General features: G+C 33.0%; 1 protein-coding gene across 2 annotated transcripts in view; it reads left to right on the forward strand.

The window, feature by feature from the left end:
- Window positions 1–23,195, forward strand: part of LOC127861120 (uncharacterized) — a 39,116-nt gene that overhangs the window by 7,222 nt on the left and 8,699 nt on the right. Inside the window, exons 3-10 of one of the 2 annotated variants that reach the window (XM_052399494.1) lie at window positions 6,227–6,340; window positions 6,989–7,102; window positions 7,345–7,398; window positions 14,701–14,772; window positions 14,955–15,098; window positions 15,709–15,733; window positions 17,007–17,035; window positions 18,012–18,142. In XM_052399494.1, coding sequence (XP_052255454.1) covers window positions 6,227–6,340; window positions 6,989–7,102; window positions 7,345–7,398; window positions 14,701–14,772; window positions 14,955–15,098; window positions 15,709–15,733; window positions 17,007–17,035; window positions 18,012–18,142 — 683 coding nt within the window. The remainder of the gene's footprint in view (window positions 1–6,226; window positions 6,341–6,988; window positions 7,103–7,344; window positions 7,399–14,700; window positions 14,773–14,954; window positions 15,099–15,708; window positions 15,734–17,006; window positions 17,036–18,011; window positions 18,143–23,195) is intronic. The other variant, XM_052399495.1, reaches the window with a different exon arrangement.

A 23,195-nucleotide genomic window follows, 5' to 3' on the forward strand; every position in this document is an offset into this window, starting at 1 on the left:
TTTTTTTTTACACTTTCTACTAACTTACCACCTTTGTCTGACAGCTCTTTTATATGAAAAATGGTGCCATAACTTAATTTCTATATACTAGAAAATTAACATTAAACATAAAAGTCTGAAGGATGACATAACAAATCTATTTACACTTATTTTATTTTTTTAATTAAGTCTTTTAATTCAACTTATTTTTGCAAATTGTGCTCCTTTTTTCATTATTACAATACTAACTGTAAGGTTTGATAAATAACATGATGTGGGTTTTTTCATCATAAATATTTAAGGTTTCCTTTAATATTACACACATCACTAGTTTTATATTAATATATTTTTATATCATTTATCGAATCTAGTTTCTCGGCATGCTAAACTTATATAGAAATTAATAGCAGTTGAAATTCATGAAACACATTTCCCGAGTCTCCATCTGAATGAACTTCAGCATATACATGCCCATGTTTGCTTTATCTGATTAACCCTGACTCACCACCAGCTGATATGGTCTTGAGGCATTCTGCAGCAACATCCCTGTAAAAATACTTGCTTATAAACCATCTGCTGATCAGACTTTCAATTGGTAAGTGCACATAATGTTATCTGTTTGAAAACAAGCGGTTTTAAGCAACTGACTCTGATCAAATTTTGGGCGTAAATAAGCAACAATAGGACTTAAAATTGTGTAAAAATGTATTGAAATACTGACAGCATGACATATTATGTGATGAAAAAAAAGTGTATTTACTACAAAGTGGAAATCAACATATAAGTTTGTTGCAAAGGAGGTTCAAGTGGCTCAGGTTACAGTGATATGGTCTCTTTGTTCCGCAACTGCCTGTTTTTTTGAATCCTGATGTACAGTTGTAAAAGGTAAGATTTTTTCATTTATGCATCCCTTTTCATTTAGCTTATTAAATTAATTATTATTATATCATAACATTATCATATTTATGTATTGTTCCTGGGGAATGTAAATGGATAAGTTCATGCTGTCTTGCAATTTTAAGGAAAGACAACACAATTTGAAACAAAAATAGATTAACATACAAATCCAAAAGTGTAAATGTTGTGTACAGTGTATTGTCACGGCTGTGTTTTATGATTATTGTCATCTTAAATTTTATTTATAGCTTTTTCTGATCATAATACTGAACGGATTGCTTTATATTAAATGATAGCTTTTATATTTTAATTTTATTTTGAAGGTTAAACTATTGCCCCAAGGCGAAATTTACGTTGATCAAAAGATCCTAAGGAAAGTATGTGCAGCAGCTGTCAAAAAGGGAGCAAAAGGGGGAAACTATCTCATGTATGGACTTTAAGACCAGGTTTTTACCATGCACAAGTTGACCAACTCGAGGGGAACAAGAGAGTAGGAAACCGCGCCCTGGTGATGAGCACAAACCTGTCCTTGACAAAGAAAAGCTGGATTTGTTGAGAGGTAAAATTATACAGATGATTGTAGTTATCGAGCATCCATGTTAAACCAACCAGCATTTGCGCAGTCGTAGTGGCCTTTAAGAACGTACTGTGCAGTTTAGTTTTACGCAAAATTATTTAAGTATAACACCAGTTGCGCAAAAAGAGTATGCATGTTCGGATATTCTAATCAAAACAGGATGCATATTCAATAAAGGAATAATACCAAGATATGAAGTATGATCAAGTAAACAAAATTAGTAAACAATTTGTAGCCCCTTAATTACACAATAATAATCGACCATCATCTCTTCAACCACAAAAACCTTTTTTTTATCGTGTGATTATATCAATTGAAAAATGTTTGTCTCGCAAGTAAGACTTGTTTAAAACCGATAGCTTTTCTTCGAATTAAGCAATTCGTTATTGAATCAACATATGTTTAAAACATGTCATCAAAATATATGTGTTATTTATAAAATATTTTCAATATATTGTTATGTGCATTTTATGTAGAGCTTAAAAATAAATCGGAACACTTATAACTTAAATTTCTCAAACAATGGCTAAAAATATCCACTTTAATGTTGTGTTGTTTGAGTCCATTTACAACATAGAATATCTTATGAATTAAAAATATTCATCCACGACGCTCTGATTCGTCTGAATCATGTGTGTATGCTTTTGCATCTTGCCGCACGTGCAAAAAGTTATGCTCGAATATTATTTATTTTTGTTCGCTAAATTTATTTCTCTGTGACCAATTTCATTAAAAAAAATAACATTCTGATTATCTTTGGTTACCACTTGATTAAAAAAACAACATTGATGTACACTAAGGCATTTACAGACTGATCAATCGTTAAGCAAAGTATTTGAACACACGCTGGGACCGCACGTGCAACCCATTTATAATACACACATACCGTTGAATGCCATGCAATCTTAAAGTAATATTGTTAAATATTTCTTTCTATTTTTGTGACATGTTGAAATACTTAAGACACGACATGCAATCACGTGTAGCATACGGGCATTTAATAAGACCCTTATTCTGGAATGGGAAAACACCAGCCTTTAAAATACTGGTATATAATGGGTTCTCAATAAGATATATTCGTCTAACATTTGACAGAACAATTACCCGCATTATATTGAGCAAACAGGATCGGATATTTATTAATTTAGGTCATTTTCAGTCGTGAGATGTTTTGACTGCGAGTAGTATTTTGAACTGTAATTGTGGACAAAAGAGCCTGGTGACTAAGTTTTATATGAGGGATATAGAATTGGCGTTGTCCGTCCGTACGTACGTACGTCCGTTCGTCCGTCCGTCTGTACGTACGTACGTCCGTCCGTCTGTTGCAAACAAATGTATGTGGCGGGGGATATCAATTCAACGAATTCGCTTGTCTCTCTCTGATAACCCACGAGCCATTTGGGTAAGTTGGGATGAAATATATACGCGGGAAGGTATTAAACGTTGAAAGTAAGAAATTATATGTTTCTTAATTTTCCCCAAAACAAATCACTTGTTGATATACATTTGATGTTTTATTATATGAAATAAAATTTTTATCATACTTATAAATGGACACAGAGCATTATATTATTTTCAACAGGTTTCTCACGTGTGTGCTCAGTTTAAAACTTTAAGGCATATTTGCTAGGTGAACTCACACGTTGAAATGGTCGTTAACTGGTAGTCACTCTTTTACTTCATTTTTCACTTTGCGCATTAGTGCCCTGTTTTACACTCATCTGTTTTTTATCAACTTCAATATTTTATTACAGGTGTTTAACAAAAGGTTAACAGGGGCAATCTGGTTTTAATGATGTGTGTCAATGAAACATGTACCTGTAAAAAAGGCAATAGTTTTAATCGTAATATCACACATTTAAAATGTCTATTACAAATCTGAAAGATTGGCCATGCATGTTTGTAAATAGTGTTATTTTTTTTTTTTATTGCACATGTCATGGATTAGACAATAAACTTTGAAACTCCTTTAATTGCTCAATTAAATAAATCATCACACCGTTCACCCTCGATTTGTATTTTATTTTTATATCAGCAAAAGATGGATCTAACAAACATTATGCTATATGTAATACAAAATACTTAAAACTACCGCGTACGTTCTGAAAATGTATTCTGTTCTTTAGAATCTGTGAGTTTTTGACGATTTAAAAACAATTTACTGATTTCAATATTATTACAAATTACAGTGGCGTATCAACAACTAATAGATAATTATAACTTCAAAAACTAATCATAGATAACGAAGTTTATGTAGGTAGTAAATGTTTGTCTTAAAAAATCTTAATATGGGAAGTCATGTAAAATTAAAAATGACTTATATGCATTTAATTAATTTTCATATATGAAATTCTGTTGTTTTTGTTTTTGTTTTAAAATCAATTTTGAAAAACCATGAATCAGTCGATTCACGTTTAAAAAATATACTGTCAAAGTAATTCAGTATTTAATATATTGACATAAATATAGGTTGTTTGCAACAGTTTTTTCATTATTTTAATCAATTTTTGATGTTAGTATGTTATTTGTGAATTGTTCTTGTGTTAAAATAGGCTTGTTGTTCAAGTGCGAATAAAAAAATAACAACACTGGTGACCAATGATTTTCAAATCAGTATTTTTCTATCCACAACAGATGGCTATAGCTGAATACCAAAAACTTTCAAATTCTAGGTATAACAAAATTTTCATTTAAACTGCAGCATACGCCCTTAAAAATGGTTTGAAGTGGAAAAGCTCGAAAAGGCGATGTTTCTCACTTTTTCGAACCTATTGTGTAGGTAACATGCATACACTCAGAGCTACAGATAAGCTGCGTATTTGCGTAAATACGCAATAAAAAATAGGTGGATACGCAATTTTTTCAAAATCTGTGCGTACCGGTACGCAAAACAAATCGCCGATACCCAATTCGAGCCGCCTTCTATGCGTAATGAAAAATCCCGTTTTGTTTTGGCCGTTTTGAATCGAGTCTTAATCGACAAGCGCTTGTTTTTATCTGGTAACGTTTTTACCAATCGTTTAGATGATAACAAATGCGAGTCAAACAAAATGGCGTCTCGAGGCAGACGAAAAGTTGCGCAAAAAAGTACAAAAACATTTAGATTCCTTTGTCGTGGTAAATAAATCTAAATATAAAACAATTGCAAAGGGCATAGTTGATGACTATAATGAATTTTGTTTGGGGCATTTTCGGTCAAAATACACTATATTATACTATCACAATACCGTTCCAAACCCCTATGATGGGGTGTGTTGGGTTTCTAAAACAAAAGTACTGGCCCATATTATTGGAACAAAAACAAGTAGAAACACATTCGATGAGTGGGTTGAGAAATTCCCTTGTCTTCAGATTGTTGAATCTGATAGCAGAAAGATGGAACAACCTATACTGCGATTGAATACATAACAGTGACTTATTGTAGGTACGGTTTTGAGAAGCTAAATTCACGTTTTATTGCAAATACCCAATTCACTTGTTTGTTTTGGTACAAATACCCAATTATTTTTTATATGAGCGGGCATCATACTTTTGGATACCCAATCACGTTTTCCATTACCCAATTCATTCTTATTTTGAAGGGTATTACCCAATTACCCCAAAAAGCTTATCTGTAGCTCTGCATACACTTTTAGTAGATATAGTATTGAAAAGAAGGTTTCTAACTATATAAAACATGTTTAAATTAAAAATTCATGCTATATAAAATATGTACATATATAACACGTTATTTTAAAGATATGCCACATTTATAATATGGAAGCGCGTAAAAAGGTGCCCTTTTGAAACATAAGCACCTTACCCTTTGGAATCCTAGCTAGAGCTCTGAATTAGATAAAAAGTATCAAATAGCCATTGATTCGAAATATAAATAATTGAAATAGTTCTAGTGTAGTTGTACTTAATATCAATTTTAATTTCAGATTATGTCATAAGAAGGGGAAGGAAGAATGCAGGTTGAGTGATATTTCCGATCAATGACCTAAATAAAGCTGTAACAGAGAGCAATTCATATGAGAGGAAACAATTGAAAAAAAACACTTCTTGACAAAGAGTGAACTTTTTTGTAATGGCCATGTGTGTAGACAGTTTGTGTTATAAAAAGAGCGCAAATCTTTCAAAATTGAATAATGGTGTATATTATGATTATTGTTAATATATGTTTTTTAAAACCTTAGAATAAATTTATTTTTGTTATTTGTGTATAAAAGTTGATCTTAAATGTATTTTTCATATATATGTTTACAAGGTGATCAATCTTTTTTTAAATGTGTTATCTCAAAATAAACATAAAAATACTGTGTTAAATACATTTTGTCACAACTTTGATTAGTTTTTTGCTACCCTGAGCACAGAGTACTCATGGCGAGCTTTTGCGATTGACTTTTTTCAAATGGCCTTTCCTTATTTGTTTTTTTTTTACAAAATGAACGAACCGGTAATCTGATTTCCGCCCGTAATCTAAATAACGCCCGTAATTTAGGTTAAGCCCGTAATTTGAAATTTCACATGTAATACAAATAACGACCGTCATTTAAAATTCCGTCCCATCTCATTGATATATTTCACCCCTGTTTTCCACACGGAATCCAACCGGAATCTGCCCCTCTTCTTAGAATCATACATAGACAAATACGCCCGAAAATATATTTTACCGCCGGAATTATGTTTTTGCTTCCGTGCCAATTCCGGGTAGGACATTTCTTACTGGCCTGGATAGATTTCATCATCCAGTTTTGTAACTACATCAATATGAATATGTTTTTTATGTAGTTAAACCGACAACTCCGTCACAGTCTCCAAAACCTGAGGTCACGAGTGTTGTAAGTACCCTAACCACCAAACAAGGTCTACATTCATCGGCACAAACCACACAGTCAAGTACAGGTAAGTTGTTTTCTTGAAATCGTAACTAAGTTGTGTATAATTCATATGTTGCACTATATTAGTTAATTTGGAATTTGTGTATAAAATGTTATCTAAAATGTATTTTTCATATATGTGTTTACAAGGTAATTAATCTTTGTTAAAATGTATTATCTTAAAATAAACACAAAAAAATGTGTTTAATATATTTTTTCATAACTTTGATTAGTTTTTAACTACCCTGAGCACAGAGTGCTCATGGCGAGCTTTTGCGATCGACTTTTTTTCAAATGGCCTTTCCTTATATAGGTTTATTTACAAAATGAACGAACCGGTAATCTGATTTCCGCACGTAATATAAATAACGCTCGTAATCTAAGTTAAGCCCGTAATTTGAAATTCCACCTGTAATACGAATAACGCCCGTAATTTAAAATTCCGTCCCATCTCATTTACATATTTCGCCCCTGTTTTCCGCACGAAACTCACCCGGAATCCGCCCCTCTTCTAAGAATCATACCTAGAAAAATACGCCCGAAAATATTTTTTAAGCACGGAATTAAGTGTGCGATTCCGTGCCTATTCCGGGTGGAACATTGCTTACAGGCCTGGATAGATTTCATTATCCAGTTTTGTAACTACATCAATATGAATATGTTTTTCATGTAGTTAAACCGACAACTCCGTCACAGTCTCCAAAACCTGAAGTCACGAATGTTGTGAGTACCCTAACCACCAAACAAGGTCTAACTTCATCGGCACAAATCACACAGTCAAGTACAGGTAAGATGCTTTCTTGAAATCGTAACTTAGTTGTGAACCATTCATACTTTGAAATGTAGGTGTATTTTACAAAGTTGTTTGCGATCAGTTTAAAAAGTATGTTCAATTTATTTCTTTAGTTGTCCGTCAGCGAATTAGAATACATGTATAAATATGTGTTTATATGTAAACCGACTACTTCGGTACTGTCTCCAAAACATGCGGTCGCGAGTGTTTTAGTGTTTCGACGACTCATTTTCTAGAAACCACCAGAAGCACTCAAACTTCATCGGCACAAAGCACATGGCGAATAAATGGTATTATTTTACGAAGACTATATTGACGATTTCTATATTATATCCAAATAAAATGTTACTTGTTTGCATAAAACTAATACAACTTAAGTTGAGACTATGTTAATATGTTTAGCAAATTATTTCATTCTTGTTAAGCTATTGCAAGATGATTTCTGTATCATTTGTATATTTTATTACAAGAAAGTGTTTTTAATGCACATACTATGTAACAGTGTTTTCATCGTATTTTTTCTGCGTTAATTGCGAATTCAATTCACTTACAAATGCTGACAAGAAACAATTAACAGAAAAAGGTATTTTTTCTGTTTTTTTCAAGCATTTATTCACTTCAATGTGTTAGAGAGTATTTCCTCTCTCGAAAACTACGCTTTGCCAAAAAAAAGTATTCTTAAGTGCATTTTAAGTATGTTTTTATTATATTATCAAATGCATTAATACACTTTGTCGTAAAACGTCAGAACAAAACACTCAAGTGTAGTAAATGCACATTTACTGAGCATAAAAGGCAGTGTAACGTGCACAACAGTGTCTATTTATGAGCAGTATGATTACTTATGGTACAAATAATGCATTTTGTATTGCCGTTTTTAATATTTTTTTATCTACCTATACAGTTAAATATAATGTTGAACACTTAATTAAGTTGGAATGAGACATCAATCTTGGAATAATCTTTTCAATAATGTTTTATTCGCTGTTTAAATTTAAATTATAAGGGAAATTGACAGTACGTAAATATCAAACAGTACGTAAATTACACAGTTAATCAATTTTATTGATATTTGTTAATGTATACATTTATAATTATAATAATTAAGCATTTTCAATTAAATCATAAACATGTAACATCATAGTTTTTACACCAATAACAAAAGGATTTAGGCCGACTCATTAAAAAAAATTCCCGATTTCTTAAGTACATGCGCACAAGTAAGGAATACTACTGTGATTATAATTTAGCTGATGTGATAGTAATGTTTGGCTCCGATAGAGAAAACTCAACTGAAAGCACAGATCTATTAGTGTAACTAATATTGGTTGATCATTGATTAAAACACATAATATTATATATTTATATATAATCAAAAAAAAATATATACACCGGTACTTGTATAATCCTTAATAAAAATATGTATGTTTCTATTCTATATGATTTTTATTATAATTCACAGAACACTGATAAGCTCAAAACAGTTTCACATTGTAGCAGTTAATATAGGGGAAATCAACCTTTGTATCAATGGTTTGTTCCTAAATATCATAATTGATACTAATTGTTTATTATACTAGAAGTATGTTTATATTAAATGATAACATTTGCTTAGTCAGCTTGTTATAATCCAGAGGTTTTTATACACTGTGGTTTTCTCACTGATAGTGGTCTTGTCCTGAGTAAAAGCCACACAATGTATCATTGGGGAGATGACATTATGCTCATCATATTTCAGTACACCTGGAAAAAGCGAACTTGAAACAAATAATCAAGGACAAGTAGTTATCACTCATTCATGTATATGGAATTCTTATACGCAAATAAAAATGTATGCATTTATACTTATTTAATACTGCATATCAATCATTTCCAACATCTTCATTTTAGAAGCAATGTTATATCCTATAATTCTGAAATACCAAGCCCTTGATTAATACATTTTATTTGGATTCAAGAACATGTAAGCAATAATTAAACATAATGATTAAAATGTATAAAATTCTAGTTCAAACAATTGATAATGATAATTTCATTATCAATAATAATGATGATGATAAATTCTAGTTACATCAAAAAATTATAATAAATTAACACAAACTATTAGTTTATGAAATTTTTTTTTAATAATTTAACATCATCATGGTATTTACCAACAAGAAATATCTTTAAAAAGATGTAAGGCGTTGATTGTGGTTGGTGTTGTTAACAGATCAAACATTATATCAATGAAATCAAAGATAGCGAATGCCTTTTTCTGCGCTGTTCTCAGCTGCATCACACTCAATGCAGATGCGCCAGATTTCGTGGATTATTTTATCATAGCATCATACTTCAGATCAAACAGTAGTACAATAGATACATGCACCAACAACTTTTCAACAAAAACAAACAAAAATGCAGATTGCGCTCGATATGTTTTGTGATAACTTATTTCTGTCTTCGTATCTTTTGTTTCATTTTGATACGTTTATGAAACTGATATTTAAACGTGTAATTTGTTAGAATGAATACTAAGCAACTGATCTATTACCGGTATATGCGCATTAGTTTGACATCCCGGTTATCAAAATGATACATCCGCTTACTCTGAATGAAGTATTCGTGCTGGCTGGTTTAAGAATGTCTTCAATTGTTGCCATGTGTATTCCTTTGAAATGTTGGACAAAAACATAATTTATTTGCGTTAATTCAAGCATGACTAGTATAGACAATCACAGAATCGATAAAGTGACCGCCGCCATATTGGCTATCACGTGACCCCGCCGCCATCGCGGTACTGAAGAATTTGGGTGACATGTAGAACGCTGTTATCTGTCAAATTCTCTACGTAATGTTTAAGGCCGAATTTGCTGTATTGTTTGTAAAAGAAATCCTTTCAGTTATGCCTTTGCTTAAAACACAATTTTTTTCTTTATTGAATTTTATTATTGGAAGACAATTACAAAGGTCATTCCCGCAGTCTGAAGTAAATTTTGTGATTTTTAGCGTTAATAATTCCGCAGATGTTAATTAGCGAAATTTTAAAGATTAATGACCGAGATATACAATTTCTTTGAAAATAAGATATCTGCCTTATATTACAACATTATTATTTCTTTATAAAAAATAATATAGTTCATGATATACCCATTAAGAAAATGTATATGGTTCAATACCGAGACAGATTATTGTTATTGAATAGTACATATCTTTGTGTTTTTTTTAAGATTTGTTATTTCTTTATTAATATTTCTTATTAAAGAGTATCATTTTTAAGGTAATGTAAAAGCTCTAGCTGAAATAAAATTTGTGATTTTAACTAAAATTGGTCCGAGAATATTTATAAGCGCAACTCTGGTTTAGTCTAAAACTGTGTTGTTTTTTATTAATATATATTATATTTCAACATCACTTTCAAACAAACATCTCTAGCTGAAAAATTGTGATTTTAAATTTACTAGTCCAGGGCATATTCATTATCGAAAATGTGTAAGATGTCAAAACATGGCATGTTTTTTAATTGAAAAGTGAGTATCTTCTTTTGCTTAAAACTTTATTTTTATTTTATCATTTATTAAATACCATTTTAATGTTAGTATCAAAGTCTGTAGCCTGAACAAACTGTGTTTGTCTTGTTCTAAATATTTACTTTATTGTTTGCCTGCTTTACTTTATTTTCTTAATACAATTTAAATTTACGATAAAAATGCTGAACATGACACATATATGTAGTCATACGTAAACTTAAATAGTCCCAATAATGTTCGCTACATTCCGTCAACGTATTAATTTCTTTCTTAAATGTTCACTTTACAGTTAAGATTTAAAATAAACTATTAAAACACGGACGCAGTGATGTACCAGTGTTTTCATCGTATTTTTTCTGCGTTAATTGCGAATTCAATTCACTTACAAATGCTGACAAGAAACAATTAACAGAAAAAGGTATTTTTTCTGTATTTTTCAAGCATTTATTCACTTCAATGTGTTAGAGAGTATTTCCTCTCTCGAAAACTACGCTTTGCCAAAAAAAGTATTCTTAAGTGCATTTTAAGTATGTTTTTATTATATTATCAAATGCATTTATACACTTTGTCGTAAAAAGTCAGAACAAAACACTCAAGTGCAGTAAATGCACATTTACTGAGCCATTTGCTTAGTCAGCTTGTTATAATCCAGAGGTTTTTATACACTGTGGTTTTCTCACTGATAGTGGTCTTGTCCTGAGTAAAAGCCACACAATGTATCATTGGGGAGATGACATTATGCTCATCATATTTCAGTACACCTGGAAAAAGCGAACTTGAAACAAATAATCAAGGACAAGTAGTTATCACTCATTCATGTATAGGGAATTCTTATACGCAAATAAAAATGTATGCATTTATACTTATTTAATACTGCATATCAATCATTTCCAACATCTTCATTTTAGAAGCAATGTTATATCCTATAATTCTGAAATACCAAGCCCTTGATTAATACATTTTATTTTGATTCAAGAACATGTAAGCAATCATTAAACATAATGATTAAAATGTATAAAATTCTAGTTCAAACAATTGATAATAATAATTTCATTATCAATAATAATGATGATGATAAATTCTAGTTACATCAAAAAATTATAATAAATTAACATAAACTATTAGTTTATGAAAGAAAAAAACATTTAATAATTTAACATCATCATGGTATTTACCATCAAGAAATATCTTTAAAAAGATGTAAGGCGTTGATTGTGGTTGGTGTTGTTAACAGATCAAACATTATATCAATGAAATCAAAGATAGCGAATGCCTTTTTCTGCGCTGTTCTCAGCTGCATCACACTTAATGCAGATGCGCCAGATTTCGTGGCTTATTTCATCATAGCATCAGACTTCAGATCAAACAGTAGTACTATAGATACATGCACCAACAAATTTTCAACAAAAACAAACAAAAATGCAGCTTGCGCTCGATATGTTTTGTGATAACTTATTTCTGTCTTCGTATCTTTTGTTTCATTTTGATACGTTTATGAAACTGATATTTAAACGTGTAATTTGTTAGAATGAATACTCAGCAACTGATCTATTACCGGTATATGCGCATTAGTTTGACATCCCGGTTATCAAAATGATACATCCGCTAACTCTGAATGAAGTATTCGTGCTGGCTGGTTTAAGAATGTCTTCAATTGTTGCCATGTGTATTCCTTTAAAATGTTGGACAAAAATATAATTTATTTGCGTTAATTCAAGCATGACTAGTATAGACAATCACAGAATCGATAAAGTGACCGCCGCCATATTGGCTATCACGTGACCCCGCCGCCATCGCGGTACTGAAGAATTTGGTTAACATGTAGAACGCTGTAATCTGTCAAATTCTCTACGTAATGTTTAAGGCCGAATTTGCTGTATTGTTTGTAAAATAAATCCTTTCAGTAATGCCTTTGCTTAAAACACAATTATTTCTTTATTGAATTTTATTATTGGAAGACAATTACAAAGGTCATTCCCGCAGTCTGAAGTAAATTTTGTGATTTTTAGCGTTAATAATTCCGCAGATGTTAATTAGCGAAATTTTAAAGATTTATGACCGAGATATACAATTTTTTTGAAAATAAGATATCTGCCTTATATTACAACATTATTATTTCTTTATAAAAAATAATATATTTCATGATATACCCATTAAGAAAATGTATATGGTTCAATACCGAGACAGATTATTGTTATTGAATAGTACATATCTTTGTGTTTTTTTTTAAGATTTGTTATTTCTTTATTAAAGGGATCTTTTCACGCTTTGGTAAATTGACAAAATTGAAAAAAGTTGTTTCAGATTCGTAAGTTTTCGTTTTAGTTATGATATTTGTGAGGAAACAGTAATACTGAACATTAACCATGCTCTAATATAGCCATTATATGCATCTTTTGACGATTTTAAAACCTAAAAATTATAAAGCGTTGCAACGCGAAACGATTGAATAATTTGGAGAGTTTTGTTTTTGTCGTTAAATTTTGTGAAACTAAGAAGATTGCTTATATAAGGTATAAAATACGTCAAGAATGTGTACACGGCGGAATAGCTCAGTAGGTTAAAGCGTTTTTACTTCAGGACTCTGGCAGGACTCCAGGGGTCACTGGTTCGAAACCAGCTCCGGGCAATGTTCTTTTCCTTTTTTTAATTTTTTTCTTGATTTTTTACTGGAGCTTTTATGATCCAATGTTTACATTTATCAATATAAAGCATTTAATGAATAAGTTAAAAAAATGCCAAAATCTGTGAAAAGGCCCCTTTAATATTTCTTATTAAAGAGTATCATTTTTAAGGTAATGTAAAAGCTCTAGCTGAAAAAAAAATTGTGATTTTAACTAAAATTGGTCCGAAAATATTTATAAGCGCAACTCTGGTTTAGTCTAAAACTGTGTTGTTTTTTATTAAAATATATTATATTTAAACATCACTTTCAAACAAACATCTCTAGCTGAAAAATAGTTGTGTGATTTTAAATTTACTAGTCCAGGGCATATTCATTATCGAAAATGTGTAAGATGTCAAAACATGGCATGTTTTTAATTGAAAAGTGAGTATCTTCTTTTGCTTAAAACTTTATTTTTATTTTATCATTTATTAAATACCATTTTAATGTTAGTATCAAAGTCTGTAGCCTGAACAAACTGTGTTTGTCTTGTTCTAAATATTTACTTTATTGTTTGCCTGCTTTACTTTATTTTCTTAATACAATCTAAATTTACGATAAAAACGCTCAACATGACACATATATGTAGTCATACGTAAACTTAAATAGTCCCAATAATGTTCGCTACATTCCGTCAACGTATTAATTACTTTCTTAAATGTTCACTATACAGTTAAGATTTAAAATAAACTATTAAAACACGGACGCAGTGATGTTTTTTTCCTGTAATTACGGATTGTCAATTTAATTAATTTAATTTAATTAATTTATGGTAAAGAAACACCAACTGCGATTGAGGAACGAAAGCATACTCTCAGTGGGAGACGACGTCCCAATGGTGGATTAAAAGTGTCAATTGGTATGTCTGTGACACCATATATCTCCACATGTGTAGATGCTGTTATTAGATTGCGTCACCTTCTAATAACATGTCAAATGACAATAAAGGCCTAATTCATGCTGCGTTCTATTAGAGACGTAGATCTTCGTATCTGGTTTTATGACTCTTAAACAATGTAGATGGACCTGATAACAATATTTATTTAAAAACAAAAACAAACTGTTATATGATTATTATATAAATAACAGAAACCATCTAAATCTTCAAATATATTTAATATAATCGGGTCACTTCGTTTTATTGTTCAGGGACCTATACAAACATATAAGTCCCAGCATTGTTCTTCAGTACCAAGATGGCGGCGCGAGGGGCGGTAATCCGGGAGTAATCGATTTCTGGGATTGTCTATATGCCTACCTATAGCATATGAATATTGACTGTTATCCAATTTTGAAATGACTATCCTACCGTTTAAATTATAAAATAACCATCTTAGCCATGCGTTATGTTTCTGTGATTCAAGGGTCTCAAATGCCAACATATCATACAGTAATGTAATGTAAATAAAATGTTTCAGACAAACCTTCCGATACATCATCTACCACGAAAAGCCAACCGATTTATAACGAAGCAAATACAGACAGCATAGGTATCGTGGATACAAATAAAATATGATTTTATATTTCAATTGGTATAAAATGCGTATTTAAGGGATATTGTGTTATGTCTGTCAATATTCGCAATTTTGCTAAATATATATTATAGTATTGATCACTTTTCTCTTTAAATATTTAATATCAAAGCAATGGAATTTCTTGTTTATTTTTGAAGACGCACGTGTCTTGAATCAAAGTGCTGCGAACGACGGATCTCAAAACGTGATTATTGCTGTTGCGTGCGTAGTGTCTGTGGTGATCATTGTCATAGCAGTCGTGATTGCAGTGGTATGTATGAAGCGGAAACGCCGATCCATGGGTAAGTTGTACGTAAAAATAGAGACTCATTAATGAATAATCAATATTGTCAAATATAAAAAAGATGCTAATGTACTCAGTGTTGTATTTTAAGATTTTAACATGTGAACGTGTATGTATGTGTTTAAATACAAATAAGTAACAATTCTTCATATGCCTGTTCTAGGAAACCACAAACACCTAATGTACAACATTAAATAATGATTTTTTTGTTAAGCATGCTTTAACAACAGAAATATGATTCGATGTTTTTATTAATATGTCAAGTCACAACTGAAAGAGTTCGGAAACATTTGAATATAAACATCTTAGCATATGAGCGGCTAACGTTCGTTAAACGACCAATATATAACAATAATATATTTCAATTTGCTGTGCTCATGTTTTTGACTTCGTTTAGAAGTATTTCTAAGTAGTAAAACATCGCTAGAAAAGTTCTATGTGCATATGAATAACTTCGTGCTAGAACACTTTTCAGAAAGGTGCCATATAGTTTAATCATGAAGCTATGTGCCTACAACTAAACTCATCATTGAAAAATCACAAATATTCTCACTTAAATACAATAAATACAATTGGACCAAGCTCAAAAAATAGTTTTTAATGTTTAGCAAACGTTCCACTTCAAGATACGCCGTAAGTGTTTTGGATTTGCTTGTATAGACAACAGTAAATTTGATGTCTACCTCTTACTCGTGTACATGCTGTAAATGCCTTCATCAATCATAGAATATATTCAGCAAACCATTTCCTAAATATTTGTTTGCATGCGAGTGTTTGATATTATAAATGACATTTTACTTCATATGCTTGTGATTGCGTTCAACATTTAGACAATGCCTTGCACATTAATCTTGTCTTTGTGTATGGTATTTGTTACTTCAAGGAAATCTCCCCATAATATCATGGTAGACTGAGAGGAAATCAAAACATGACGTGTGCCCCTCTTCAAAAGTATACTTTCGACATTCATTCAATTAAACGTACTATACGTTAAACATCTCCATTGGTTTCCATTAAGCGTTATATAATATATATATCAAACAGTTGTAACAATTCTTTTATTAAAAGAAATACTTCTTGTTAATATATCATCTTTCAATATCTATTCAAGCGTGTTGGAATGAGATTATTTCCTTCATCAAAGTCGCATGACTCGTTCCGTTTCTGAAGACATCTCGCTTTTCATGTAAGAAAACACAACGTTTTATGTTGTTCAAATTATGTATTTGTTGGCGAAGAATCCTTGTGCACGGATGAAATTCATTTAAATTCTGTTATTAAGTGTATTAAGCATGAACATGTCTTCGCATAGCTTGCAGAATTATGTTGAAAATATATACTTAATTTTATAAGTCTTTATGAATGTACTTTGATAGCATTATATTTCTTTCATTAGCAATTTATAAAATACAACGTATTTTACAAATATGTATCAACAAGATTGGCATGTAAAAGCACTGTTTTTTTTTGTGTAAACAGCATTGGTATGTATAAACAGTATTGTTATTTATAAACAGCATTATTATTTATATACAGTTTTGTTATGTATAAACAGAATTGTTATGTATAAAGAACATTTTTACGTTTAAACAACATTGTTATATATGTAAACAACATCGCTATGTATAAACAGTATTGTTATGTATAAACAGCATTGTTATATGACAAATCTAAATTTAACTGAGATCTGATTAAGTTTACTTCAAATCAAAATCATGCATTTAACAAGTTGACAAACCCATTGTAAACACAATATTAACATCAGTTCGGGAGTTGATTGAAGCTGTACAATTATCACGCGTTCAGCAGCGATTCATGAGTGCAATTACACAGAAAGCTTGTTTATGGTACTTTAATACCATTAAACAAGTGATCTCATTTTCTACATGCGTTTTGTGTGTTTCAGACGCGAAGATCAAGTGGCTCAAGAGGAAGGTAATTAGTTAAAATTAATTGCATATATTGAAATCAATTTCCTTGTATGGTGATTTATCGTTTATAAAATAATTGCTTTAATAAACATTCAAACTCTAATTAATTCTTGAAATAATTATTCCGATCAAAATGTGTTATATCATATTAATACACTTAATTAATGTGTACTTGAAATTATTATTACAATTAGGTCCGTTTAGTATGCATGTTTCTTGTTTATTGGCTTGTTGTGAAGTTGGTATTGTCGCCATTTTAAAACCGTATTGCTTCTCATTAACCTTTCCCATTCAGTTTCCCTCGACAAAAGTTTGTTTGTCAATAGTTTTTGTTTGATGAGCTTGATAATTTTACCTTAACGCCGTATCATTTGGCCTTATGTATTATACATTAATTCGGCAAATTTTGATAACTCAATGGCCATTTTGTCAAAGTGCTCGAGAATACGCATCGGAGAACGGACAATGGTAATTTAGCACTTTGTATCAGTCAATGACCATTATTAAGAAATTCATCAGGTAATCTGGCTGGTTGTCGATTTGGCCTAGATAGTATGTCCCAAATCATTATAATCGAGTTTTACGATGATACGATTGGAAATGGTTGAGCTATAGAGCGGACATCGTTCTTTTGGACGATTCCCGCACGAAGAAAACCCTCCGTTTTTTTCAAATTTCTTAAAAATACAGGACAAAACTTCGAACACAACATTAAACAAAGAAAAATATTTAAGGTGAGGTAACAACCTTTTAGCTGTCATTGCAAACCAGTTAAATCGATGCCAACACATACCACAGAACAAATCACAAAACGCACCGATTTCAGCAAAATTAAGTCACCAGGATTAAAACTGACTCCGCGCCAGCGTTTAAAAACGTTTATTGTTAAAACGTGCTATATATAAGCACATTGTTTCTGTGATCGGGGTATTCGCAATTGCGGTGACAAGCTCTGACCTTAGAACCTCTGTTATTCTTAGGTTACGCTAGCATTGGAGGGTCCGAGTGTCAATACGCCGTGGTTAACAAACCCAAGAAACTATCAACGCTTCAAGAAAAACAGGACTCACCTGTTGAAAATAAACCAATGGAAATACAGTCCAAACCCGAGGTAGCGTATGCACAGAATTATATCGAAATTGTTGGACATTCTATATAATATACTAGTAGATGATTTGTTTTTATTTAAAAACGGCAAACGTTTATACAAGAAACACACATTACTGTAAACGTATAGAAAATCGTCGGTATGAAGTTTCGTTGTTAAATAAAAACCAACTAATTTGTTGACACGTAATTTCGTGGATTTCAAATTTTCCTGGAAGACTGACCGTCATAATAATTAAACTGTTTTTTAAACAATCAGAGTAATAACAAAGCATTATCTGCGTTGACAGCAAGACTTGAGGTTAATGTGCACTGAAGCATGAAAGTGTTGCCGATTATTGTCGATAAGAGCGATAAGGCGGCGCACTTGTGGGTCCCCGCTCGCTGATTGCCATCAATGTTGTTTTGACAATATGTTCATTTCTCAATGCAATTGGTCCCCTAGTAGTGACAATTGAGTAATTAAGTCCCCAAAATACACGTGTGAAAACCGTTATGTCCCTTTTAACTTTAATTGGCACTAATTGACATATGTGATAAATCTGTAAACTGTTAATTTGACGACCTCACGTAAATGAGAACAATAGTTGATGAACAGTTTAAATACCGTGCTTGATTTAAAAAAATAATATTAACATTTTCAAATCGGAAATATTTTAATTAGTCAAGATAAAGTGTAATGTGACCTACTGAAGTGCAGTTACTGTTACAATAAACAAGTATCTAGGATAACCGACAACAAAAGAAAATGTCGAAAATGATATTCGGCAATGACCGATTTCGGACTAAAAATGTATAAATAATCGTTATGTCGACGTAGCTCTCGGCAAATTTGTATAAAGGGTTCGTGTGAAGGGACTGTAATAATGACGCAGAACAATATATCAAAGATATATAAGGTGTTTATGTTCTGGCGGTCAAGTGGCAAATGCCTACATTAATCACCATTATTATACAACAATAACAGTTATAGCATTTGTAAAAACATGGCAATATTGTAATCCAATGAATACAATAAATACAATAAATACAGTCAATACAATACATACAATACATACAATAAATACAATAAATACAATAAATACAATAAATACAATAAATACAATAAATACAATAAATACAATAAATACAATAAATACAATAAACACAATAAATACAATCAATACCTTACGTTGCATTTAATTAGAACAGAAATTATAACAATACAAAGTTTAAAGTTTATAAATTGATTTATCACTAACCTGTAATAATGACGCAGAACAATATATCAAAGATATATAAGGTGTTTATGTTCTGGCGGTCAAGTGGCAAATGCGCGGTTACTTGCGCTTTCCACGTGACCAACGCCGCGAACCAATCATGCGTGTAATAGGTTTAGTGATAAAACTGGTTAGGTTGTTAGCTGAACTGTAGTAACTGTTTGAAAAGAATTCAGGTTAATATTAAAATAGATAGATATTGATTTCGTATAATGAGATATTGTAAAGAAATAAGGATTTCGTAAATTTACTCTATGACATACTTCCCCTGCCCATAAAAATAAGTCTCCTGACTTATACTTTAACGCAACGCATATACCTCATTACTTCAACGCTAAAATATTATTTATTTATTTTAAATAATAATCATACATGAATAATAACATAACGTTGTGTGCATCAATACGGCTAAGGAATGCTCGGTAAAGAAAATATGTTTCGCGGTAATATCCTAGATATCACGAACGCTCACGAACATTGGACATTGCGGACTGCATAACAGTTTAACTGCAACATCTATCAGGTGTATACTATTTGACTAATCTAACGACTACAAAGGCATGCATTATTGCTACCAATACAGTCTGAACAATAGTAGTAACAATTTCCACCTACTCATGCAGCACCAATATATTTGTTTGACTATATATGCGTAAATACTGTGAATATCTCTGTACAATTTAAAACATCATTATACATGAATTTGATGAATACATCTCTAAAGTAATTACACAACTTATATATAAAAATAGAGTAATTCGCAGCTGAGAGCGTGTAATAAAACGATTGACGGGCATCCATAAATAACAACAGTCATAAGAACAATAATGGCAAGTGCATAAATCCCAAGAATGTTTAAAATCACATTAAAAATCACAGTAAAAAGTTATGCCACAAAGTCGCCTGTCGTCATCCACAGCGGTTTTTTCCGTTTCCGCTGTGATCTGACAAACCGTCTCTTCCTCAACATCAGTGTCTGATCCGGACGCTTCTAATGTTGATGGCGCCTGTTGTTCTTTATGACACGGTTTTGATGGCTCTGACAACCCATCGGTTACTGTCATAAACGGGAGTAACAGATTCCGGTGTAGCCTCTTAATCTTCGAAAATCTTGCTCCTTCCCGTTTAACCTCATAAACAGGTGTGTCTGGGTTGGGCTGCGCTACAATCACGTATGGCTGGTGTTCCCAGCGATCGGCCAACTTCTGCTTTACTAGGAGAGCAACATTACGTACGAGGACAATGTCGCCAGGTTGAAATCGAGTAGATCTAGCTGATTTGTCGTAGTGCTTCTTGTTCAACAGCCCCGATGACCTAGCATTCTGGCGCGCCCTATCATAAGACTCGCTGAGTCGTTTTCGGAGCTTTGCAACATACTCCGTATGTTGTTTGTCGCCAATGTCCTCTGTAGGAAGCCCTAGAAATGCATCTATAGCCAAACGTGGATGCCTGCCAATCATCAAAAAGTGCGGAGAAAACCCCGTACTTTTGCGATGAGTTGAATTATAGGCATGCACCAATGTTGGAATATATGACTTCCAGTCAGCCTTTTGATGCTCTTCCAAGGTACCTAACATGCCTAGTAGAGTCTGGTTGAACCTCTCTGTTTCGCCGTTGCCCATTGGATGATAGGGTGTGGTTCTGCATTTGTCCATACCTGAAATCTGACACAATTCATTGATTAGAGCAGATCTAAAATTGGCGCCTTGGTCAGAATGCAACCTAGCAGGAAACCCATAGAGAACAATAAACTGATCAAACAACACTTTGGCTGTTGTTTTAGCCGTTTGATTGCGTGTCGGATACGCCTGTGCATACCGGCTAAAATGATCAGTAATGACCAGCACGTTTTCAAAACCGCCTTTTGAACACTCTAACGACAAATAATCAATGCACACGATCTCTAACGGTGCTGTCGACTCAATAGGCTGAAGTTCAGCGCGCTCTGGGTGGCGTTTTCTACGAGTGCAGCGACCACATTGTTTCACCTTTTCGGCAACAAACGCATCTAAACCAGGCCAGTGGAATCGCTCCTTCATCAGGCTAGTGGTACGATCCCTACCCTGGTGTCCAAGGTCGTCATGGAGACATCTAAACATATCGTCCCTGAGATGTTCGGGCACAACAATCTGTGTTCGGTCAACATCATTGACCTTCGCCCTGCGATATAGTACACCGTTTTGTACAACCAATTTGTCCCACTCTCTAGCATAATGTTTTCAACTATCCTTCGAAGAAGGTCTATTGCCACTGAGAATGTGACAAACAAGTTCTTTCAGCTGTGGATCATCCGATTGAGCCTTGATCCAGTCCTTGTTAGAAAGACTATATGATTGAAGAAGATCTTCTGGTATATCTTCAGTTGGATCATTCAAAGGTGGCTCATTTCCTGGCGAAACCAAGGTTTGGTAAATCGGAATGTTGACCTCGGCAGATGTACATACGGCGTCCATGACCGATGGTGAAATGCGACTTAGTCCGTCCGCATCGTTGTTGTTCTTTCCCTTCCGATAACGAATGCTGAAGTCGTAATTTGCGAGAGCCGCGATCCGTCGTTGCCCCGTTGCGTCAAGCTTTGCCGATGTCGTCACATAGGTGAGAGGGTGGTTATCCGTAACAACATCAAATTTCCCGCCGTACAAGTAGTCGTGGAATTTTTCACACACAGCCCACTTGACAGCGAGGAACTCGAGCTTGTGAGCTGGATAACTGCGCTCGGCCTTAGTGAGACTTCTGCTGGCGTATGCCACTACTCGGTCCTTTTCGTCTTGCTTCTGGTACAGCACAGCTCCGAGTCCTGTACCACTGGCGTCTGAGTTCAGCCTGAATGGCAAGGTGTAGTCAGCATACGCAAGGATTGGTGGATTTGACAGCTTCTGTTTTAATGCATCAAACGCGTTTTGTTGGCTGGCTTCCCATCTGAACTTTGGTTTTGGATTTTTCTTGACTGTCTTCTTAGTTGAAGTTCCCAGAAGCAAATCGTTCAGTGGTCTGGCAACATTTGAAAATCCTTTGATAAACCGCCGGTAGTAGCCAGCAAAGCCTAGAAATGTTCTGACATCTTTTAAATTTTTAGGGACAGGCCAGTTTTGGACGGCTTCAACTTTTTGTGGATCAGCCTGGATTCCTTCTGCTGACACCACATGACCCAGATAAGTTGTTTTGGTCTTAAAAATTTCACACTTTTTAGGGTTAACTTTAAGATTGTATTGTGCAAGACGAGAAAAAACGGAATCTTGTCGATCTAGATGGGAGTCTATGTCCGAAGAAAACACAACTATATCGTCAAGGTAGATTAAGCACTCTTTCAGGTTCAGATCACCCATGCAACGTTCCATTAATCTCTGAAAAGTTGCCGGGGCATTACAGAGTCCAAAAGGCATCCTGGTACATTGAAAGAAACCAACTCCTGGAACTTGAAACGCTGTTTTCTCCTTATCGTCGTCTTCTAATTCAATTTGCCAGTATCCAGATTTTAAATCGATCTTTGAAAAATATTTAGAGCCAGCAAGCATGGGTAGAGTATCCTCAACTTTTGGAATAGCATATGCATCTTTCTTAGTTCTCGAGTTTAATTTTTTAAAGTCTATGCAGCATCTTAGGGATCCGTCCTTCTTTCTCACAACAACTATATTTGACGACCAGGGGCTGTTCGATTCTTTGATGGCGCCGATTTCTATCATTTCCTGGAGATGTTCCTTTACTTCGTTGAACAGATGAGGTGGTACCCGCCGGTATGGTTCTTTAAATGGAGTAGCATCTGTCAACTCAATTTTATGTTTAACTTCGGCTGAAGTC

This window comes from Dreissena polymorpha, chromosome 15 (genome assembly GCF_020536995.1).
Source record: "Dreissena polymorpha isolate Duluth1 chromosome 15, UMN_Dpol_1.0, whole genome shotgun sequence".
In the NCBI taxonomy this organism is placed as follows: domain Eukaryota; kingdom Metazoa; phylum Mollusca; class Bivalvia; order Myida; family Dreissenidae; genus Dreissena; species Dreissena polymorpha.